Consider the following 22,249-nt stretch of genomic DNA (forward strand, 5'->3'; position numbering starts at 1 on the left):
GAATTTTAGAATGCATAAAAGAACATTTTTCTCTATAGCTTCTACTGGAAGACATCCCTTGTACAGATGCAGTTCAAGGAAGCAAACTATAAAGCTAAGATCCTAGAGTAGCCAGCATGAATGGCTTTCCCAGCACTCATATGGATGCTTAGGGATCTCAGCAGTAGTCCTTCTAAGAGGTAGCACGACTTAGAGGAACGACCTACAACTTTGTAGGTTGAGAACAGAAAACAGTGTTTTTGTTCACTGCCCCTTGTGGAGCAAGTGGACTACAAAAGCCTCTTCCCAGAAGAAGCCAGAAAGGGAGGCATTGTGAAAAATGCAGTTTTCACAGGATGTAGCAAGCCACTTGCTGAGCAATAAAAACAATTAAAATATAACAGCTTGCCATACGGACTTGCTGCAACCCTAGACAGAAGCGGGATTCTGTCTAGAACCCTTGTAAGAACACTAAACACAGCATTCATCAGCACTGAGTCAATCACGCACTGCTGTTGTTCATCTAGCACATATGGGGCAAGGTTCACAGAGCAGAAGTTCCAGTGCTTTCAAGAAATTGTGGCCTCTTAATCACACTGAGCCTACAACATTCTTGGCTCATAGTTTCCTTCACTTAGATCAGTCCTTCAATGGTCAGGATTTCAGAAGAAGGGTAAAGGAAAACGAATAAACAAACAAAGGAGAAGGCAGAAACAAGGAAAAAGAAGTAAGCAGTGCACAAAAGGAGAATTTTGTTATAATTGCTTAGAAGATAGGGACCACTGAAAATAATTCTTTGATACTAGTTAATGCAGAAGTCATGGAGTCTTCCTCTCACTACCAACACTACTCTATCTTTCATCTGTTTTTGTTTGTTTGTTTGTTTGTTTGTTTGTTTTTGTTTTTTGGTTAAAATTCATAAGGAATTGATGTCTTTAACTCCTCCTGCTACATCTTGACATTTGTTTGATGCTGGCAAATGCTTACAGGGGTTACTGGCAGAGGACAGAAGAGTGATATGGGACCATTTGCTCCCTTAGCAATCTATCATATTATGTGAAATTTACACAACATGGAAAGAAGAACGTTACAAACAACAGAAACCTATGCATTCTGCATACTTGCTAATTCAGAATGAAGACTCCTAGTTATTACTGGGTGTCATAGCAACATGATTACAAATACGTGCAGTTATTCATGAAGCTGCAAGATTATATGAATACTAATGCACTCTTTTCACTAACCTGTCCTTGGTTTTCTCTCCTGACTCCCTAAGCAAAGTTTGCTAAATCCCATTCATCAAAAGCAAATAAATGCTCTAACCCATTTTCTGGAGGTTTTCAAGAAAAGGGTAGATGTCATACTGAGTGACGTGGGTTAGAGGGCATGATGGAGATGGATTGATGGTTGGACTAGATGATCTTAGTTGTCTTTTGCAATCTTAGTGATTCTATGATTCTATGCTGCTCAGTGGTAAGCATTTAGTTATATACAGATCAGCCATACATAGCATTCACCACCTAATTGTGTTAATTCATTTACACCAAAACCATTGTTCTCCCAAGTGACAAAACAAACAAACGAGCAAACAAACAAAAATCAAAACCAACATCAGTAAGGTACTGTGTATACAAAAGCATATAGTTGGTCCCGTTTAGCATTCACAAGTTGTAATAATGAAGTAAAAAGGAAAATCCATGATTACAGAATAGGTGTAGGTCTAACTAGTATGACCAGGTTTTGCTGAAGGACCACATCTAAGCACAGTGATTTCACAAGCTCAATAATGAATGCAAATGAACTCATCCTTCACCGAGGCAAGATGAGGGAATGTTACTGATGAACCCTTTATGATCCAATTCTGCAAATGTTGTTTGATGCATTTTTCTTGCCACATGTCAATACATTGATTTAATCGACTTCCACAGAAAGTTACATCCATGATGTTAGGAGAACAATTTAGTGCTTAAAGGGCCAAACACGTATACAAGAATGCACAGAGATGGTGCTTTTCATGAATTTATATGAAAAGTTTGGAATTGCTGGTGTATTCAATAGCTAAGGAGATCAAGTAGTGTAGAACAATTATATGTCTTTTAGTAGCCTTCTCAAGAGATGGAGAAGGAAAATTTGGTAAGTTTTTGGGAAGTACTGCGTGGAGGCTGAGGGGAGGCCTGATGGAGCTGCAGCTCCTCACAAGGAGCAGAGGGGCAGCGCTGAGCTCTGCTCTATGGGTACCCGAGTGACAGGGCCCGAGGAACGGCGTGGAGCCATGTCAGGGGAGGGTCCAGTTGGGGGTTAGGAAATTCTTCAAGAGTACGGTGGGCACTGGCACAAGAACATTTGGACTATATTTTCAGACACAGGGCTTGAATTTTGGGTGGTCTTGTGTGGAGCCAGCAGTTGATAATCCTTGTGTGTCCCTTCTGATTCAGAATATTCTGTTTCCTTGATGATAAGGAGGGAGACACACCACTTCTGACATGCCTCATGTTATCGTAGCCACCATGTGTTGACGTGAATTTTTATATTTTAGGACACAAAACAAGCTTGTAGTATTTATGACAGGAGCGTGTCAGCAATTACACAGTCCAGATTTACCAGTTTCAGAACTTTCCATTCTACCAGTGTACAAAAATGGTGTAGCTGACCTAAAAGTCTTGTTTCTGAATCGGGAGGAAGCACTTGATGGGGTTGCAGGGTCTTGCTCCAGGCAGTGCTCTGGCAAACTGCTTCATCTTTCTGTGCTTTCATTTCCAATCTGTGCAGCAACAGTGCCGACGCAGAGGGCTGGATGCTACTGTCGCTACGTAGCTGCAGCAGGGAGCCATAGGATGCTGCAGAGATAACGATATCTATGTAAACGAGCTCATCATCTACAACATTTCTCTTCCTGCCAAGAAGGCAGAGAACCGACCGACGAGACTTTAGCGGCACAAAGGTGAGATGTGCCGAGACGTCTCACTGACCGTTCGCCGACACACGTCGTACCATCGCGGTGTGTCAGACACGTTGATGAAACCAGAGCTCTGACAGCGCAGAGCGCTGCCCTCACGCCGGTATTCGGGCAGGCCTCGCCCCCGCACGCAGCGGTCGCGCACGGCGGCAACTCGGCGCGCTGCCGCCCAGCAGCGGGAGGAGCGCGGAGGCCGGAGGGGCGGGCGCGGCCTACATTGCCCGACGTGCCGCGCCGAGGGCGGCACCACCGGAAGCGCGGAGCGGGCGACTTCCGGTTGTGCGCGAGCCCCGAGCGGAGGCGAGCCCGCGATCCTGCACCCCGACGAGACAAGATGGCCGGGCTGCCCCGCAGGATCATCAAGGTACCGACGCGCCGCGCCCCGCGAGGACGGAGGTGCGCCGGCCCGCGCCCGGTTCTCGCGGCGGGCAGGGCCGGGCCGGCGCCGCTTCCGGTGCGCGGGACGCGGGGCCGCGCGGGGCAGGGCCGCTCCCGGGCCTCCCTCATCCCTCGGCTGGCGCGGAGCCGCCGCCGGGCACGGCCGCCGGGGGGTTGAATGAGAGCGGGGCGCTGGGCCGGGCCCGGCCTTTCCCGCCGCTCCCTCCTTGGGCCGGCGGCCCGTGCGGGCGAAGGGGAAGCGACCGGGGCCTCCCGGTGGGCCGTGGGCGGCCGGCGAGAGCGAGGCCGCTCCCGTCGCGGTCCCCGCCCGGGCGGCGTCCCGCGGCCATTCCCGCTTCGGGGCTCGGGCCGCGCCGGGCGCAGCCCCCTTCCACCGTGCTGCCGGCTCCTCGCAGGAACGGCCCGCGGGGCCCGCTGGAAAGACACGCGGTGTCCTGCCTGTGCGGGCTGCGCCAGTCCGAGGCTGCTACGTGCGCCCCGAGCTGCCGGCTCGCGTGGCCTCGGTGTGCCGATGCTGGCGGCTCGGCGATGCGCTTCGAGTTCTGTCTGCCAAGCTCTGCTTTTGGCTTCGAGTGCTTTCAGCTACACCTCGGAGGGAATTGAAGCCAGGCTCGAACGCGTGGAGTCACTCGGCACAGGCGCAGGGAGCTGCGTTGCAATGCAGTTTGTCTTGCTGATGGTTTGGTCCTGTAGCTGGTGTGGATGCTTCCTGGGCTGGCATCCTCTCTTCTGCTCAGTTTGCAGTGATGTGGCTTGCAATCTCACAATCTCAAATCCATGGTCACTGACTGCTTTTGTGAAAGTTACTAAACGATATTGGTAAGGTTCATTGGTAGTTATGTGGTAGCACTTGTTTCGTTTCCACCTGAGTGCATGTCACTATTTCTGATAATGCTGCAAAGCTCCTCTTGGTTGAGCATGCAAAGTTGGCAACCATTGTAAACACAAAACCACAGAATGTTAAATAGTTGATGCAAAAAATAAATCTGGATTTTTTTTTTTGTAAGTCAGTACATATCTATAACAGGTGATAGAGGAGATGGGGTGAAAATTCGGGATTAGCATTTTTTTTTTTTGTGTATGAATGTGTATGTGTATGATTGATGCTCTGAAATACAGGCAGTCAAAATAATGTGTAAATCTTACAGAAGTGAGTTTGCTCACCCTGTTGCCTTGGTGCAAAACATACAGTAGTGAATATATTTCAGGTCTGAGGAAATCTCATGATGTAGCAGAACTGGTATTTGTTGCAGAGATGTGGTGAGAGCTCAGTTGTGAAACTGATGTCCGTGTTAGATTTTGCTGTAGATTTTCTCAGCTCTCCTGAGAGCAGCCAAGAAGTGCACCCACTTATAAGCTAGTACATAAATTTCCTTCTTAGCACCCTTGTTTTTCTTTCTTAGCTTCTTTTAGGGAAAACATATAGCAGTGCACACAGCTTATTTCCAAGGTAGGGGATGGTATGAGAATGTTTTTTCTTGTCTCTGGGGATAGATAGATGGATACCCCAACTAAAGTCCTAGAAGCTCTAGATTTTCTCCAGAGGAGTTTTGCTTGGAATATTTCAGAGTGCTGTATGTTACAGGGTGGTTTATATTGTGGGTTGTCTACTTTCAGGTATGCACTGTGGGCTGTCTACAATTTAGAGCATTTGGGTTTTGAACTGGTTGCACTGAATGACCGTTTCTGTAGCTCCTGTGCTGTGCATGCATCAGGTCATCAGCAGTATGGATGGTCTAAGACTTGAATTTGACTAGTATTACAATCTTGAATGTGGAAGGTAATATTTGAAAGTATCCCAGCTGCAGAGTTGCAGAAGCAGGAGTGAGTGCTTCAGTCTTCAGGAGTCTTGAACGAGGGTTGTTTTGATGCTTGCTATTCAACTGATCTTAATGTTGGAGTTAAGTATCCTATTGCTGCTTGCCTTAGTTGGAGGGGAGTAAGTGAACTCTCTTGCTAGTGAGAATTTGAAAGATGAGGAAATAGAAGAGAGAAAGATACATCGGATGACAGAAAAGAGCTGTAGAAGGATGAAATAATTCTAGTAACAAGGCTCAAATTTGATAAATAAGTTTTTAGGCTGCTGCCTGGAGAAGACCTTTTCCCTTTGATCCACGTGTGGCCTTTGTGTGGTCATCTGAGGGAAGCACAGCAATAGTTGTTCGGGTATAGCAGCACACGGCGTATGCACCGTAATGAAATACAGAATCTAGCTAAGGGCTCAAAATGCAGTTGGCGTTCCTCATCTTGATGGACTGCTGGCAGATGGCCTGGCTCTCAGGTTGACTAGCGGTCTGTGCTCTCCAGCTTGGTTCTTAGCTCTGTGCAAACTGTCATCCAGCCCAGCAGGAGAGCTCTGACTTTCCTTGTCTCAGCAGAGAGCTCTATTTATATTTTCGGTGCTTCTCCACACTCATTTAAAAGGTGTCAGTATAGATGTTGCAAAGCATTTTTGTACAGGAGATAAAGGATTACTCCTGGCTCACCGTCCTCAGATTACTTCGAAGGACAGGCTTTAAGCAAGTGGGGTGAATGATCTGTAAGCTCAGGAGATGACTCGCTTTAGAAGTATGGCTTATGGTGTTAGCACATCACAGATGTTGAGTAGGAAATGTTATAGCTGTGAATCCTTAAATCAAATGTATAATTGGAATTGGAGACGTTTTTATCTCTGAATAGAGAGAAGGTGTTTTTATTCAGTAGCCTAACACCAGTGGTCCTCTGAGAGGCACTTTGTCAAGAAAATCTCATAATGTAAGAAAATAAGAAGGCAGTATGGTACACTTGCATAGATTTGTGGTTTTGATACTGTGAACTCTTTTGCTACTGCACATATTTAAAAAGAGAATCTTCACAATGTACACAGTAAACCCAGCGACTTTTATTTTCAAATGTTTGTTAAACCAATTATTTCCTGTGTTGCAAAGTCACGTAGCTCCAGGAGAGTAGGGAGTTGAATTGTATCTTTTTTTTTTTTTTTTTCCTTTCCTTTGGCTGACATTCAAAACCACCTCATTGCTGTGTCAAATGCAGTGAATGTATCTGAATCGGGTAGGCAATGTTGCCTTGTGTCATCCTTTAGAGTTTTTTTGTTTTTTTTTTTTGGTTTTTTTTTTTTTTCAGTTTTCATTGCTGCAGTGATCTCATCATTCATGGTTTGGTGTCCAGGTCTGTGTGTCATCTGTGTGACTTGTTGTTAATGGCACTTTTGTTATAATTGCTGCAGCTGCTCATCTCGTGAAACAAAACATCTCAAGCAGTGTATGAGATTCTTCAAACTTTTTGTGAATGAATTTATCAGCGTGAAGATATTAAGGCTCTGGTTTCTGTAGTCGTTTGTACAGTCTTTTCTATTAAAGGCTTTTTCTAGTATTTTTGGCTTTCTTTGAATGATGGTGAGGTGTAGAAGCTTTTGGTTTTGGTCAGTGCAGTTCCTTGGCGTCTGTCAAAGGAACTGCATGTTCGGACTTTGTAATGTGTTGTCCCATGTGTGCTGTTTGAATCTTGTGGATAGCTTCAGATTTGACAGAAGAATCAAAATTTCTGATTTTCTGTTGGTTTTTTTTTTTTTGTGTGTGTGTTTGCTTTTTTTGCCCCTCCCCAAAAATGTGGAAATACGGTGAATTTCAGTGTTTTGTGACCTTCTTAATACCATCTTGTCAGTCCTCGAGTGTAACCTGTGTTGGCTGTGGCCAGCAATACCATGGGTGCAGGGGCAGGTGCTGGAAGCCCTGAGTTTGGCAGGATGGGTGGATTTTGTGGAGTCGATGGAAGGAGATTGAGGAGACTCAGGCACAGAGGGTAAGAAGCCTGTAAAATTAGACCAAGGAGCCAGTCTTGGAAGAAAGGCATGGAGTCTTAATGAAAGATCTTAGAGGACACTGATGGCTTTCCGTGGCCTCTTGCAGTAGACACCAGAATATAGAATTGGAGAAAGAAGAGCAAAATAGTCCAGTAAGAGGCAAACGTTTTGTTTGGAGTACCTTCTTATGTAATACTTGCACACCACTGAAATCTGAACTTTCTTAATATCAATGTATGACTTTGCACACAGTTGTTTTATATGCACTTGTCTGGTAGTGAAAGCCAGGAGAAACGTCACCAATATATTTTTGTTGTTATATGTGACTGGGGGGTTAGTAATGACAGTGAGTGGCAAATCTTGCTGCAAATGGCATTTGGACAAGAGCTCTACATTAATTATTTGCTTTAATCACGCTTTGATAGTTGACTCTACAGTAGGTATTAACACAAGGCTCTAATGCAAACATGCTCCCTAATGTAACTGCAGGAATGGTTTATGCTGTTAGCTTACTGAATTTAGTCACCCTCACTTTTTATGGTGCATCTCCAGCTCTAATAAAGCTTGATCTGTGCTAGTACATAGATTATCCTCTAGGAATTTGCATAACATCCCAGCTTCACAATTTCAAAATCCTGTAATCTGCTATGGAAAATCTGAGAATGTGGTCATTCGCAGGGGAGAGCGATGCTGCCTTAAAAATGCCCTCTTCACGTTGCTGCTGTTTGGTAACAAAGTCATCCTCCAAGTCTGTTTTCCTCTGTAAAAGCACTGTTACCTGGAGCGCGCTCGTCTTCATCTTGCTGTCAGTACTCTGCTGTTGTTGGAATTTGTGGTGTGGTGATGGGAGCTGGAGAGCTTGGAGTGCACAAGGGAGAGCTGTGATGGATGCAGAATTCACCGTGCCCGTTCAGCAGAGCTCCAGCTTCAGATTGCTGGGTGTTTATTCACAGATTGAAGTACTGTTGAATAGTTTCTACATCACCTGTACTGCTGATACGCTCTACAGGAGGTGCATCTGGCATGCTGATATGCTGAATGTTGTTCTGCTTTGGTTCTTTGGATTGGTGCAGTCAGGGTGATGAGGTATAGAAAGCTGCAGGCAGGAGGACTGCTGGAAGCCATTAATTAGCCCAGTAAGGATCCCAGGAAACAGGGGCATGCAGAATGCTCACACTCAGGGATTATATGGCAAGGAATCGAGGAATTGAGGAGGCTGGCTACTGGAAACCACAAGTACAGCCTTCTGCTTATGATGTTTGACCTCTGCGTTAAAATTTAATGGACTTTATCGGTAATTCTTTTTTTTCCTCAAAGAAGATAGTATTTTGTGAAGACTTTCTCCAGTGTAGTCATTTTACAGTGATAAAGTTTTAATCCAAGCATTTTGAGATCTCACTGGCAATACAACGTTTGCTTGAGTAACGTTTATTTTCAGTAATGCTGATTCTAGTCAGATATTTTCTTTGTTGCAGCTAATGAAATGATAGGATCTGTGTCCTGGAAGAATCTGTGCTGGGATGTGGTATGCCATTATAGAAAGTTACTGGATGAAGTCTTTGTGGTTTTCTGATGCTGCTTTATCCATATATGAAGAAAAAGGTCTTCAATGTGCTTCAGTTTCTCCTACCGCCTTCCTCTCAGAAATCAAAGCAAAAACATGCTTGCAGTTTACCTTCTTGTGTCTTGACGTATCAGTACTGAAAGTGTGATCTTCTTCCTTATCCCAAACTGACAGATCATGAAAGAATTGCCATTCAACAAGTAATTACAACTTGTCTGTGTGCCAGTTTGCTGCTGAGTTCAGTCCTATGCAGCTAAAAAAGTTAGTTTCCATTTCATATTAAAAAAAAAAAAAAAAAAAAAAAAATCCAAGCTGTTCACAGTAGTTGGAACATATTGGTGCTGGTAGTTGGTGAGGATTTTCCATGATCAGAATAAAAATATGAAACAAACATATACTGTATGTGCTTCAAATCAACATGCTGAAGGTGTAGTTATAGTTCTACAGTTTCTGTAGATTACTGGCACCAGGTGGAGAAGTTGCCCCCTAGTTAAGTTGGATGAACCAGAGTTTGTCAAGGTGATTAGCCTGTGGTCCATGCTGGCCAGCCTTACTGTGTAAACTGTTACAGCCTGGGCTGTGCTGGCACGGAGGACTTTATGCTGCTACAGTGAGCTTGGTCTGAGGGACTGGTTTGGCTCAGAACTCTGCAGTGAAGGTTATTTCTTAAGCCAGATCAGTTTTGATCTTACTTATTGTTGGACATTGTGGACACGATGAATGGGGTGCGTTGAACTGTACAAATTAGCACTGCTACTGAGAAGCTGCAGTTTCCCTCGTGGACAAACCCTTGTATGTTGTGAGGTGGGCATGCAGTTGTAGACATGAGTTGAATTGATCAAGAAGGACTAGAAGTCAGGCTGAAATAGTGGGGAGGTAGGCAGTTTGACTGCATTCTGAAGTCAGCATTTGGAGCTGATGAGAAATGAGATGAAGGATTTGCGCTGATTTCTAGTAATTAGAGCGAGACATAGGTCTAAATTTGAGAGGAGGAAAAACACAAAACAAGCTTGGCTTTTTGATATTCAATTTTCATTTGCTTTAGAAACCTTTCTGTGGAACTTGACAGCAAAGGTGCAATCTTCTGTGAAGCAAATACTGAAAATGACTGATCAGCAATCGTTTGAACTGAAAGTTATATTTTCTTCATCATGTTGTCTTCTACAGGATGTCTACCTGTTACGTGTAGTGCCCTCCAAGTGCTATCTCAGCTGTACCAGAAATGCAGCTAGTGGTTTTTTTTTCCCTTTTTTTTTTTCCACAGAATCACCAAGGTTGGAAAAGACCCACAGGATCACCCAGTCCAACCATCCACCCATCACCAATAGTTCTCACTAAACCGTGTCCCTCAGCACAAGGTCCAAACATTCCTTGAACACCTGCAGGGTCTGTGACTCCACCACCTCCCTGGGCAGCCCATTCCACTGCCTGACCACTCTTTCAGAGAAGTAGTATTTCCTAATGTCCAGCCTAAATCTCCCCTGGCACAGCTTGAAGCCATTCCCTCTAGTTCTATCTATCTTTCCTTTTTTTTTTTTTTTTTTTTTTTGCCTTGAAGAACTCAAATCCTACAGACGAGGCTGCAAGTTAAAATTCTGTCTCATATCCTCTCTAAAAATGCTTTTGGATGTCGAGGTTTAAGCAGGTTGCAGATCAGTAATTGCTCTGTGACTTGTGTTGGATGTCTGCTGTGCTCTCTCCAGAGCTGCATGGGGATGTCTCTTCCTCCTCTGACCTTGGCATTTGCAGTGGTTTTGCTCATGCTTTTTTTCCCTTGCCCTTGCTGTTATCTTTATGTGGTGTTTTTTGTTTCCTAAATTGTCTTTCCCAGAGGGGCCCCCACCTTGGCTGCAGGGCTGTTGGAACTTGGAGGAACCAGCCATATCTGGCATGGGGCAGACCTGGCCTCACCTTGTGGGGGCTAAATACAAATTCTGTGTCCCAGAGAAGGGGAGGAGGCTGATATGCTTCTGTTTCACTCCGTGTACCTCTCTTGTTTATCAGTAACTTTCTTTAAAGCTAGTTTGGGGTTGTTCGTGCAATATTGCATGCCGTTGGTCCTGCTGTACATGGCCAGTGCTATGGAGGAAGTTTGTAGCCAGCTATCTGGAGATTTTTGCTGGTAGAGGGCATATGGAGAGGCAGTCCATTAAGAGATGAGCATATTTCTGTACTTCATGCTGGTGGGAGGATTTTATCTGCAGCCCCTAGTGCCAGCTGCTTGCTGGGGATTGCTGTCTTCTGCTAGAGGGCAGCAGAGTTTGTGTTGCCTAAAATTGGGGCTTAGAAATGTAGTTGAGAGAGCCCAGCTAAAATTTTCGGGATTGAGTTAGGCATGCTGGCAGGATTTCCTCCTGGGTGGGTTGGAGTGATGGCTGCCTCTGGCAAGGGGGCAGCATTGGGCACTGGGATTGAATGGGGGCTGTGACAGGTGGCCTTTTGCTGTGACAGATAGTGATCCATCCCTGCTCTCTGATCTGATGAAGCCATTTTGGCTAGTTGAACTTACAGCTAAAGGTGGATATGAGCTAAAATACTTCACTGTCTGAAGCAGATGAGGGCTCTTTTAGCTTCCCTTGGCCTGAAAAGTTTTTAGGGATGAAACCTCCATTGTAGCTGCTGGTGGTAGAGGTAAATTGCCTGACTGCTTTCGAGAGAGTTGTGTAGCAGTGATGACAGAGAGCTGACGACAGTATAGGAAAGAATAATTAATCTGAGACTTGGTGTCAGGGTGTGATATTATAGCATTGTAAAAACTTGAGTGTTTAATACCTTTACTAATTACAGTGCTTTTTTTCTTTGGCTAAGAGAGGCCTTGTTAATGCTTTCAGTTCTGAAGTTTCAGTGTAACTTTATCACAGCTATGCTGAATCTGAGAGCTTAACCGTAGGTGCCAGCATAAAGCTGCTGGCCCTAAGGATTCTTTTTCTGTAGCAATCTCTGGTAGCGCAGTTGCTAGATAACCATTTATAACAAGTAAGAAGATGCAGAGTCTTCATCCATCTATGAAGCCTTAAATACCAAATACTTTAATTTAGCAATTCACCATCTGTTACTGAAATTAGCAGTCCTGGTAGTTAAGGCTCTTCCTTTGGAATGAGGAGGAAGCCTCTGTGCTTCCTTTTTAGGCTGCTTGCAGAGGGTGATCTGTTACGCTCGCATCTTGCTGTGATGCTTGCCACAGCCTGAGCCCATAAAACAGCCCTTCTGTCAGAGTGGCTCTGTTCTCCCAGCACTCTGACAGCATGTTTGCCCTCTCCTTTTTGTCGGCACAGCTGTTTGCACGGGCATGTGGTGGGCTGGATCAAGGACTGTTTCACCGTGAGGTCAAAAGATCAGCACGCAGGCAGAAGTGCTGGTGCTGAAGTGGAAGGCCCCGCAGCCTTTCTTCCTTCCTTCCCCTCCTTCTGGCCTCTCACTTATCAACTGGTTCAGGCTCTTCAAAGCGTTGGGATTTCTCAAAATTCCCTTTGTTCTAATGCACTTTATGGATTTCACAGTTGATATTAGAGGACTGTGTAGAGGAAGAACTGTGGTAGATTGTGTCCAATGTGTATTCCTTCAGTTGTAACTGCTGAAGTTGCAGCTTCAAGACTAGAGTGTTTAGCTTGTGTGCTTGTTTTGGTTGGTGAGCTGTGTAGCAGTAATAGTGGATGTGAAATACGAAAAAGGAAAGCAAATTTGGCTGAAAGCACAGGGTTTGGATTTCTTCATAGTATCATAGAATCATTCAGGTTGGAAAAGACCTTAAAGGTCATCGAGTCCACCCATGACCTGACCACACTATCCTAACTCTGACAACCCTCTGCTAAATCTCGTCCCTGAGCACCACATCCCAACGGATTTCAAATGCATCCAGGGATGGTGACTCAACCAGCTCCCTGGGGAGCCCATTCCAGTGCTTAACCATCCTTTATGTAAAGAAGTTTTTCCTGATAACCAACCTAAACTTACCCTGGAGCAGCTTGAGGCCATTTCCCCTCCTCCTGTCACCAGTGAGAAGAGACCAACCCTGCTGTCATTGAGCTAGTTTGCTTGGCAAGTCAGCACAAGCATCTTTTTTTTTTTTTTTTTTTTTTTTTTTTTTTTTTTTTTTTTTTACATTCTAGAAGTCTTCATACAACAGCCTTAAAGATTACAAAGAAAGTTTAAAAATTGTGTAATCCCATGCAGTAATTTCTTCCTTCATTGCTGGTATGGTCTTTATCAGACAAGTGGAGCTTTAAAGGTTTCAATTCAACTGCAGTGGCTGTGCTTTGTAGTGAGTATTTTTTTCCCCAAATGCCTGCATATGTGAGCCTTCTGGTTATAATTATTTTCCAGTGTGCCATTGTTTGATATTGCTATAGTGTTGATAGCAAGTAAGGCTTCTGAAGTCTATTACAGTAGCTTTTGTTTTACGGAGTGGTGGAACACATATTCTGTAGTAGTTGATGTTTTGACTGAGGTGTTAGCAACTTGAGGCTTTTATAAAGACTATTGGACGACTAGAACTGATTAAAATAAAGGTATATTTCTAGTGGACTCCTTCTTTATATTCCTATGTCCATGTATCTCCACATGCTCTAACAATTGATTTTTCATGCCTGTCTGTATGGAAGCATCCTCTTTTGTTCATTTTGCTTCCCTAAAGAAGATCTCTATCATACACACAGAGCAAGAAGAAGTATCCTGGTGACTGTGTTTCAATATTTATTTTTTCTTCCTCTGAAAGCAGCATAATAAAGCCAAGTGCTCAAAGACTGAAACACACCCCACTGGTGATTGATATTTTGCTTGTGAGACTTCTCTGCCTCGGCAGCCTGAACCATCCTTGCTCCCACCTCCTCTGCTGACCTCCTCTAAACATCACAGACTTTGTTGTAGGCTGCCTTGGCCTCACAGGTTGCCATATAAACAGGTTGAAGGTTTTTCCCCCACAGGTAAATTTCATCTTCAGTGAAATGTCTTCATAAAAGAATAGCTACAGAGAATGTCAGTTGCGCCATATGTCCCTTCTGTATCATCTGTCACTCTACTTCAGGCCACCTGTATTACTAAGAAAAGCTTTGGCTCATCAAAAAACATTCAGTGCTTCTGTATTTCTTGTAACCACTTAATTAAAAACAAGAAAGGAAACTGTAGAGAGGTGTAACAAATTCTGAATGATAGCAGTGTGTTTCGGTGTTTTTTTTATTCCTTGAAGTATTGGCTGGCATGTATCTTCATTTGCTATCTAATCATTTTCATTAATTCATGAAAGCTGTGAAATTAGCTTGAAATTGAGGAAAAGTGAAGTCAAATGAGAAGGAAAAGAGTTCTCATTTTCTAAACTTGACGTGTGACAAATAGAAATAAAGTGCCTGTGGATGCAAAGGATGTAGCTCACTAAATGCTTAGAGCTCAAAGTATGTCCTGAAGTGTTTCCTGTGACACTCAGTTCAGTATGGTAGAGGAGAGCTAGTAAGAAACACCATGAAGTGTTTTTTTTCTGGTACAGGTTAGATTGAAATTAGTATTCCTGTGCAGACAAAATTAGTTACTGTGTAGTAAAGTGAAGTATTGCATATGCTTGAGCTTCCTGAATTATCTAATTAAATCTAGCAAGTTAAATTTAATTGGAAGGGATTTTCTTTGGTATCTTTTTCACTGGATAACTGTCCTCTGGGGAAGGTAATAGATAATTAGATTCACATACGAAAGGAAATTAAACACTTCCTTTTTGTAGATTGAGTGCACATCTACAGACTTCTTTTGTAGGTGCCTGTATTGGAGGGGATGGGAAGGGGGAACGGGTGCAACATATTTGTAAAAATTCTTACAGCAGGCTCAGCGTCGTGAGGTGGTGCTGTGTTGTCCTGTGTACCAACAGCTGCTTGTCTCCAATGGAGCTTATTGCTCCGAGCCTCACGACAGGTGGAATGGATTTCAGGATCAGTGTGTCTTTAGCTGGCTGTCTGACTTTGTAGTGTGGAAGCTGAGTTTCCAATTCTGCCTTGGTACTTACTGGCCTATGTATGTTTAAGCATCTTGATAAGCTGTGGCCTTAAAACACAACTTCTTGATTCGTTTTCGCTTTCCTACTCCTTTTCATAGAATCACAGAATGGTTTGGGTTGGAAGGGACCGTTAAGATCATGTAGTTCCGACCCTCCTGCTATAGACAGGGACACCTCCCACTAGACCAGGGTTCTCTATCATGCTGAACTTGCTCATTGCCCCCTCCAGCCTGGCCTTGAATGCTTCCAGGGAGGGAGGGCACATCCGCAGCCACACTGGGTGACTGTTCCAGTGTCTCATCATCCTTGCACTCCGTAGACGTATAGGTGTCCTGCCCGGGTTCTGAGGAGCCTGAGAAGCAATGTAAATGTATGTAACATTATATGCTTTTTTTGGCTCTCATCTCTTTTGTTATTTTATAGCAGGATAAGTGTCTGTATAACATAGGGCATAAAGGTCTATGTGAACATGATGACATTCCAGCAGTGATAAAGCCCTCAATGTGATGATGCTGTACCTTATCAATAGAATGATTTTTCTTGTATGCAGGCTCGCCCATTGTTTACTGACAAATGGCTTTAGTGGCAGTATGTGCAGCTCCCAGCCTGACACTGCTCCCTTGGATGCACTGGCAGGTGGAAATGCTGATGCTGCTGCCATGGAACTGCTGATTCTGGATTGTTTTAAGCCAGGATTGGCTCTGTGGTATGGGTACAGTCAGCACACTGGCATGGCTAGGGAGGCAGTGTTTGGGTCAGCGGGACAGAGCTGGGGCTGGGGATGGTACAGAAATCCTGAATGTGTTGCAAATTCATTTGTATCCTTTGAAATATATTTGCATGAGTGAGCGTAGGAAGCTTAGAGCAGATTGGATGTCCTTACGGTGTGGCATATAAATGGCACTGGCAGCTAACGCCTGTGCAGATAAGTCCGACAAGAAGTTGGGCCACATAAATTTATTGTGGTGTGTTTATGAAGATAACGTCAATATTATGAGCTGTAGGAACTTGATGCATTTGCTATGAATGGTTGGATTGGAATGTTAATTACTATGGCTTCAGTGCTTCAAATGTTTCATTCACTTGCTAAAGTGAGATGTTAACTGCATCAAGGCAGTCACTTCAACGCTGTGTGAGTTATTTTAATGAAGTGCATGTATTGTAACAGCCCGCTTATATTTGAAGAACTTTAAGCCATGTGCAACTATTGTGTTTATATTACTGCTATTGTAGACACACAGAGTAAATATGCCATAAAACTAGGGTAATAAATTAGTATGGTAACCCACAGGTTACCACTTGCTGCAGTAGAAATAAAATTTCTCTTTGTGTAAGTCAACACGGGAAGGTGGTGATAAAATTAACTGCAAGCAGTGAAAACAAGCAGGACGAAAAGCAGGAAATGAGGCTAAAATTACCTGAGGAAATGAGGCTTCTGCAGAACTCCTTGTCCCTGCCTAATGTCCTTTTTCCAGTGTCAGCCTCTTCTTTTTTTGGGGGTGGAATGGTGCCTTCGAGACTTGCGAAGGCCGGCAGTAGAGGAGAGAGAAGTCTGCACGGAGCTCTAGTGGGATGGTGGCCAGAATGGGCAGCTCCTCAGTGTAGCCACCTCATGGTGCCTGGGGCAGGGTTACTGCTGGAGGAAGAGCAACAAATCTGGGTAGAAAAAGCAGGCTTCCCTAATTCTAACGTGTACAGAACAACTTGCTTGTCTCCTTCTGTTTAGAGTAGCTTGAAGTGTACTTATTATGTAATCTGGATGTGCTTGAGCAAAGGCTATTCACACATACGGATGTTTTATATATTTATACATACAGCAACATCTTTAACTGGAGCTGAGTAGTACTTTCAGTTCTTCAGAGTTGATTCTGATTCCAGGACAGGCATTCGTTTTAAAACCAGTGCCCTCGTGTTAGAGTAAGTCTTCAATGCTTTCTGTGAGTGATCGGTTGTTTCGTTTTTCACTTGTGGACTTCTGTGTTTAAGGTAGAATGGGAAATGCTGATGTTATTACTGTGATACTCTTTAGATTGCTTCTGTTTATACTGAATTAGAAGTAAAGCTGTCCTTAACAAATCTCTTGATTGTTAGCCATTACCTTGTGCTGTGGAGGCACATTATTATAGCAGCTGAGTGATTTGGAAGGAGATCCACACCAGGTCACCACATGGTGTTCTTTGATACTCGTTTGGTATCGTAGTTTCAGTGGGCGTAATCAATTAAAATAGTTTGTGCAGAGCTGCTTATGTTAAACAGTTTGTATTTATTACATTGCCTCTTCTTCTCCTTCTAGGAAACCCAGCGCTTGCTGGCAGAGCCAGTCCCTGGGATAAAAGCAGAACCAGATGAAAGCAACGCACGTTATTTTCACGTGGTCATTGCAGGTCCACAGGATTCCCCCTTTGAGGGTGGGACATTTAAACTTGAACTATTCCTTCCAGAAGAATATCCAATGGCAGCTCCTAAAGTACGTTTCATGACCAAAATCTATCACCCTAATGTAGACAAGCTGGGAAGAATATGTTTAGATATTTTGAAAGGTAAGTGCAACCTTGTTTTCTTATTATCTTACCACATACGGAAGCTTGGAGATTCTCTCTGAAAGAGATTTCTTTATAAGGATATCTTATTTATCCTTTAATCTGGGAGTGGGAAACTTGTTATTTCAGTAGACTGTGAATGTGGTATTTCATGCTTTCATAAATGTCTCTTCAGATAAATGGTCCCCAGCTTTGCAGATTCGTACAGTTCTGCTATCAATCCAGGCTTTGTTAAGCGCTCCCAATCCAGATGATCCACTAGCAAATGATGTAGCTGAGCAATGGAAGACCAATGAAGCCCAAGCCATAGAAACAGGTGATGTATCTGATGCTTTTCTTCTAGTTTTAGGAAATATGATGAGCTGATGGCTAATTGGTTGGGGAATTGAAATCCTGGCCTCCTATTTTGTGCCTGCAACTTGCAGAAGTAATTACTGCATGCAGTTGTTGTCCAGGTTTCCTGCATATGCCTGCAGTGGTCTACTCAAGTGTGTAAATGCAACCTGCTAGAAAGAAAACTTAGTGGTTTTCTCTTGAGCTTTTACATTCCTAAATCGCAGGGATGTCCAGTGTGGAGACATGGTAAAGTAGAAGTGTGCACTTGTGTTTTACCTGTGATGCTTAAGAAATGGGTTATTTAGTTTCAGAAGGTATTTCTTCCATAGCTGCTTTTGTTTCAGGTGTGGAAAGAATTATTGCATTGTGTCACTTCTGGCCTCGCTGTGATTGGGCTGCTTCCTCAGATCTCTGTTTTTGTGTATTACATATTGTGTATTATAGGAGGTCAAAATTGTGCTTGTTTCACAACTGATACGTTTTGTGTCTTTGCAGCAGTGTAAAAGTAATGTTTAAAAAACAAAATAACTTGAATAAAGCTTGAGAAATACTTTTCTTTTTTCTTAAATGTGTTTTTTTCTTCCTTTACAGCCAGAGCATGGACTAGGCTATATGCCATGAATAATATTTAAATGCGCTTTGAACATCAAGTGTGCATCACTTCTCCTGTTCTGCCAAGACCTCTTCCTTTTTTGTTTGCATTTAATGGACACAGTCTTAGAAACATTACAGAATAAAAGCCCAGACATCTTCAGTCTTTTGGTGATTAAATGCACATTAGCAAATCTGTGTCTTGTCCTAATTCACTATTGTAACGCATGAGCAGAGGCTAGAAGTATCATCTGGATTGTTGTGAAACTGTTTAAAAGCAGCAGCACATCTCTGCTTTTAATCCCATCATGGTTTAAGCATAAGCACTGTGAATGAAGGTAGGCAGGGTTAGCTGCGGGGCTTTTCGTTTTAATTTTGTGGGCTCCTCCTCCCTTTTTATGGTGATGCTAATTGCATTGATAAAAGCAGCTAACCAGTTATACTTTAGAATATACCCTCTAGCCCAGTCTAACTTAGACGCTGTAGATGGACAAGCTTCATTGTTTGAACAAAAAAATGGGAACATTAAACATCCATCACCTTCACTAATAATATTGTGATTCTGCTGTCAAGTGTAGAAAAATCCCTCAGAGAAAAAGCTTGTGACCATTTTGTATGGCTTGTCTGGAAAATCTCCTGTAAATCTTATGTTTTAGTAAAATATTTTTTGTTATTCTACTTTGCCTTTGTACAGTTTATTTTGCTGTGTTTTCATTTCTCTAATGTGACAATCGTATTTAAAAAGAAAAAACAAAAAAACATGGAAACCAGAATTGACAATTTGTCTGCTAGTCTGAGAGATTAAAAGAGTAAAGAGGTGGAATTTACAAGATGTTTTGCTTCTGTACGCTGACTTTTTTCATTAGCTTGTGTTATGTGGGTGACCTTACCTGTCCAATTTAATACAAAGTTACATTTGGAGTGACTTGAGGGGAGAGGGAAAAAAATCTGTTACAATTATAATCATCATTTGGATAATGCGTTGATATGCATTGTCACGGAGATGGAGTGTAATCAAGTAGGAGGCTGAGAGCAAAGGTAGCAGTAATTGTGAGTATCTGCATAACTTGTCTTTGATTATCATCAGTTGTTACACCTTTCTAACTCCAATTCCTGTCCTCTGTAAACGTGAGACATACAATGCACAGAAACAGTTGCAGCTAGCTTATATATCAACAGGTTTGCTAACCATGTCTAGCTAGCACCTCTTGCCACTGGTTTTATCTACTGGCCTTATGCCTTATTAAGCTGTTTGCTTAAACAACCAGTCTGCGTCAATAGTAGCAATGCTTCTGACTTGGAGGGAAGGGAATTTCAGTGCGATGCTTCCTTCTTGTCCTTGTGTTTGATGCGTGTGTCGTGTCTGGGAATCCAGCAGCTTTTCTGGGAACCCATCTTATTACTTCCTATAACTTCTTGTATCTCTATTCTCTTCCCATGTTAGCTGCAACCTCCCAAATACAGTTGTAAAAGCTTTTGGTGAGGCTGACCTGAAGTTTATGAGTGACAACTAGCTGTGGTTGCAGTGGGGAGTGCTGTTGTGCAATTTGGATTATGATCATATAGGCTATTGGTGTTCTCCTCCCTCTTTTTACCTCTTACTCTAGTATCAGCTGAAATCTCTATAGAATGTGGTCTATTTACTGTGCTCCTAAGGGAGATTAAGAGTATCTATTAAAACTGCTTTTTTTCCAGACAGAATGCTTTCAGTGATTGGTATCTGGTCTTCTCCCTTGGAGTACTCCAAGCGTGATTGAAGCTTGGCTCAGAATTCAACTTCATGATACAAAACAAACAAAACCCCTTAAAAGTAGTTTCTGTGTTGAACACAAGCCAAAGTTGCATTCAGGGCTTGTAACAGGTTGCTCTTAGAATGGAAGTGCTGTTAACCCTACCTTCATGTTACAAATGAGCACGTGCTTGGCTTCGGCTGCTGTGTGTCCCCTATATGCTATTAACACGGGCAGCTTTTGTGGCAGGCAGCTGAGAATGCGTGAGCTGTGTGTGCAGTAGGCTCTGCATTACCTTCACCTACCTCTTAAAGCTTGATATGGGCACTCCCCACTGGATAAGGCTTGCCTCAGCTCTCTGATGTAAGGAAGCACAGAGCTGCCGGGCGGTCAGAGCCCTGAGCATCCCCCGTGAATGTGGCTTTCTCCTCCTTGGGCAGAGAAGCAGGTTCTGAAGTGGTGTTTCACAGCATGTAGCTTAAAACTAGGTGGGCTGAATCCAGGGCATTGGGCAGATGGTTGGTGTTTGTAAGTGCATGGCTTAAACCTGGCTGGAGCTGGCTGTTGAGATGAGAATGTAATTAAAGCTGCAAGTAAGTTCTTGATGGAATATTGTTAATATATAAATAGAAATCCTCTGCCCCCATTTGTTAGTAACCAAATTAAGTGCATTATAGACCAGTTTGAATACACAGTAGCTGGTATGTGTCTGGGTTATTTATTTTTTTCTCTCTTTTACTGTTATTTTTAGTATCTCAACAAATTGGAGAATTACTGAAGTCCATACTGTCAGTTTGAATTTGTGAGTCAGTAGTAGTGGTGTATCTAATGGTATGAAAGGACAAGCAAGATACTGTATTTCAAAACTGTTTTGGATATTCTCAAGTGATGGTTGTGATGAAAGGAAACTTTAAACAGGCTTCCTAAAAACCCAAATTCCTGTTTGTTGTGGGATCTATTCAGGTATGTTTTAATCCTTCAAAATTTGGCATTTTATGTATGCGTGTATATATATATATGTAATATAAACCTGATTTAAGAGCTATGTATAAAGTCAACCTGGAAATTTTATTCTATGTTGTGTTGAGGAATGTGAGTTTTAGACTAAATTAGAATCGTAGAATCGCAGAATGGTTTGAGTTGGAAGGGACCCTTGAAGGTCATCTAGCCCAACTCCCTGCAACAAACAGGGATTCTCTGAAGCCAGGTAGATGGGGCTTTGTCTTTTTCCCCTCAGCTTAGCAGGTGTGTATATTTACAGGCATTATCTGAACTTGAGGTTACTTCTGTCACGTGTACCTTTACAGCTGGTTAGCAAATGCTGCTCTCTCTTAGGGAGTGTTCGTTCTAGCTCCATTTCTAGTGGCTATTGGGTAAACTTACAGCAAATGTACAATAAGTCTGCCATTACTGGTGCTATGTGTCGTGTCCTGGAATCCTCAGTGAGAGCACTGACATTGCATCTGGTCAGTTTCTGGATAGCGACTGCTTCTGTTGAGCCTGGATTATCAAATGGACTCTAAAACCATGCATACAGAACACGGCTGTGGCAATTTCCTTTAGCTCAAGAGGGAAAGGAGGCTTTGGGAGGCTTTTGTCTTTGCATAAACGTTCGGTGGTTGTCTCAACATTTGGCCGCGTGCTTTCATGGGTATGAAGTGTTTCATCACTGGGATCTGGCGTTTGTGCGGTAGCTGACTTTAGTTTAAAACCGGTGAAATGTTGCTTCTGTAGCTTTCGAGAAAGTGTATTTCCAACATGGAGAATATTGTGAAACATCTTAATGGATTAGTAACATACGGAATTGTGACATCTCAATTTATGTACATTCTGTGGGGGTTTTTTTTTTTCCTTTTGTTTCTTTTTTGTTTTTTTTTGGGTTTTTTTTTGAGGGTTACATTTAAAGTAAAATGTCTGGTAGGTTTTGTCAATAACATGTCTTGACTGTAATGTAATATGACACTGAAATAAAAGGAAGAGTGATTATTCATTACATAGACACTGAGCTTCATTTAACTGCAGCAGGCTGCCACCGCTGTGCAGTGCAACTTAACAGTACTCATCACCTCTTAAGGAAACCTTAACTTCTCTCATCAGTCACTTGTAATTGTTTGTGTTTTTTTCTCAATTTCTATGGGGAGGAAAGCTGTGGTGCACAAGCTCAGAGCTTTGCCTGCCTGTATCTGCCTTTTTTAGCCCAAGGACTTTTACTGTAACACTGCACAATTTGGATACTACAGTGCAGTATAATTGGTAGGTCTATTAAGTGTTGCTAAGCCACGTTACAGCACTAGCATAGCTCATAATTACGTCTGCTGTAATGGAGTTCATTGCCACATATCAGCACCTTTCCTGTCAAAGCCTGCAGGAACAGC

General features: G+C 43.0%; 1 protein-coding gene across 1 annotated transcript; it reads left to right on the forward strand.

Annotated features, from left to right (window-relative positions):
- Positions 1-3,269: 3,269 nt before the first annotated feature.
- Positions 3,270-18,185, forward strand: UBE2N (ubiquitin conjugating enzyme E2 N; the record flags this gene model as incomplete). Its single annotated transcript, XM_079547972.1, has 4 exons — positions 3,270-3,299; positions 16,971-17,217; positions 17,393-17,533; positions 18,145-18,185. The coding sequence occupies 4 exons, from the start codon at positions 3,270-3,272 to the stop codon at positions 18,183-18,185; spliced, it is 459 nt and encodes a 152-aa protein (XP_079404098.1).
- Positions 18,186-22,249: the final 4,064 nt, after the last annotated feature.

Source organism: Tetrao urogallus (genome assembly GCF_951394365.1).
Source record: "Tetrao urogallus genome assembly, chromosome: 1".
NCBI classification, from domain to species: Eukaryota; Metazoa; Chordata; class Aves; order Galliformes; family Phasianidae; genus Tetrao; species Tetrao urogallus.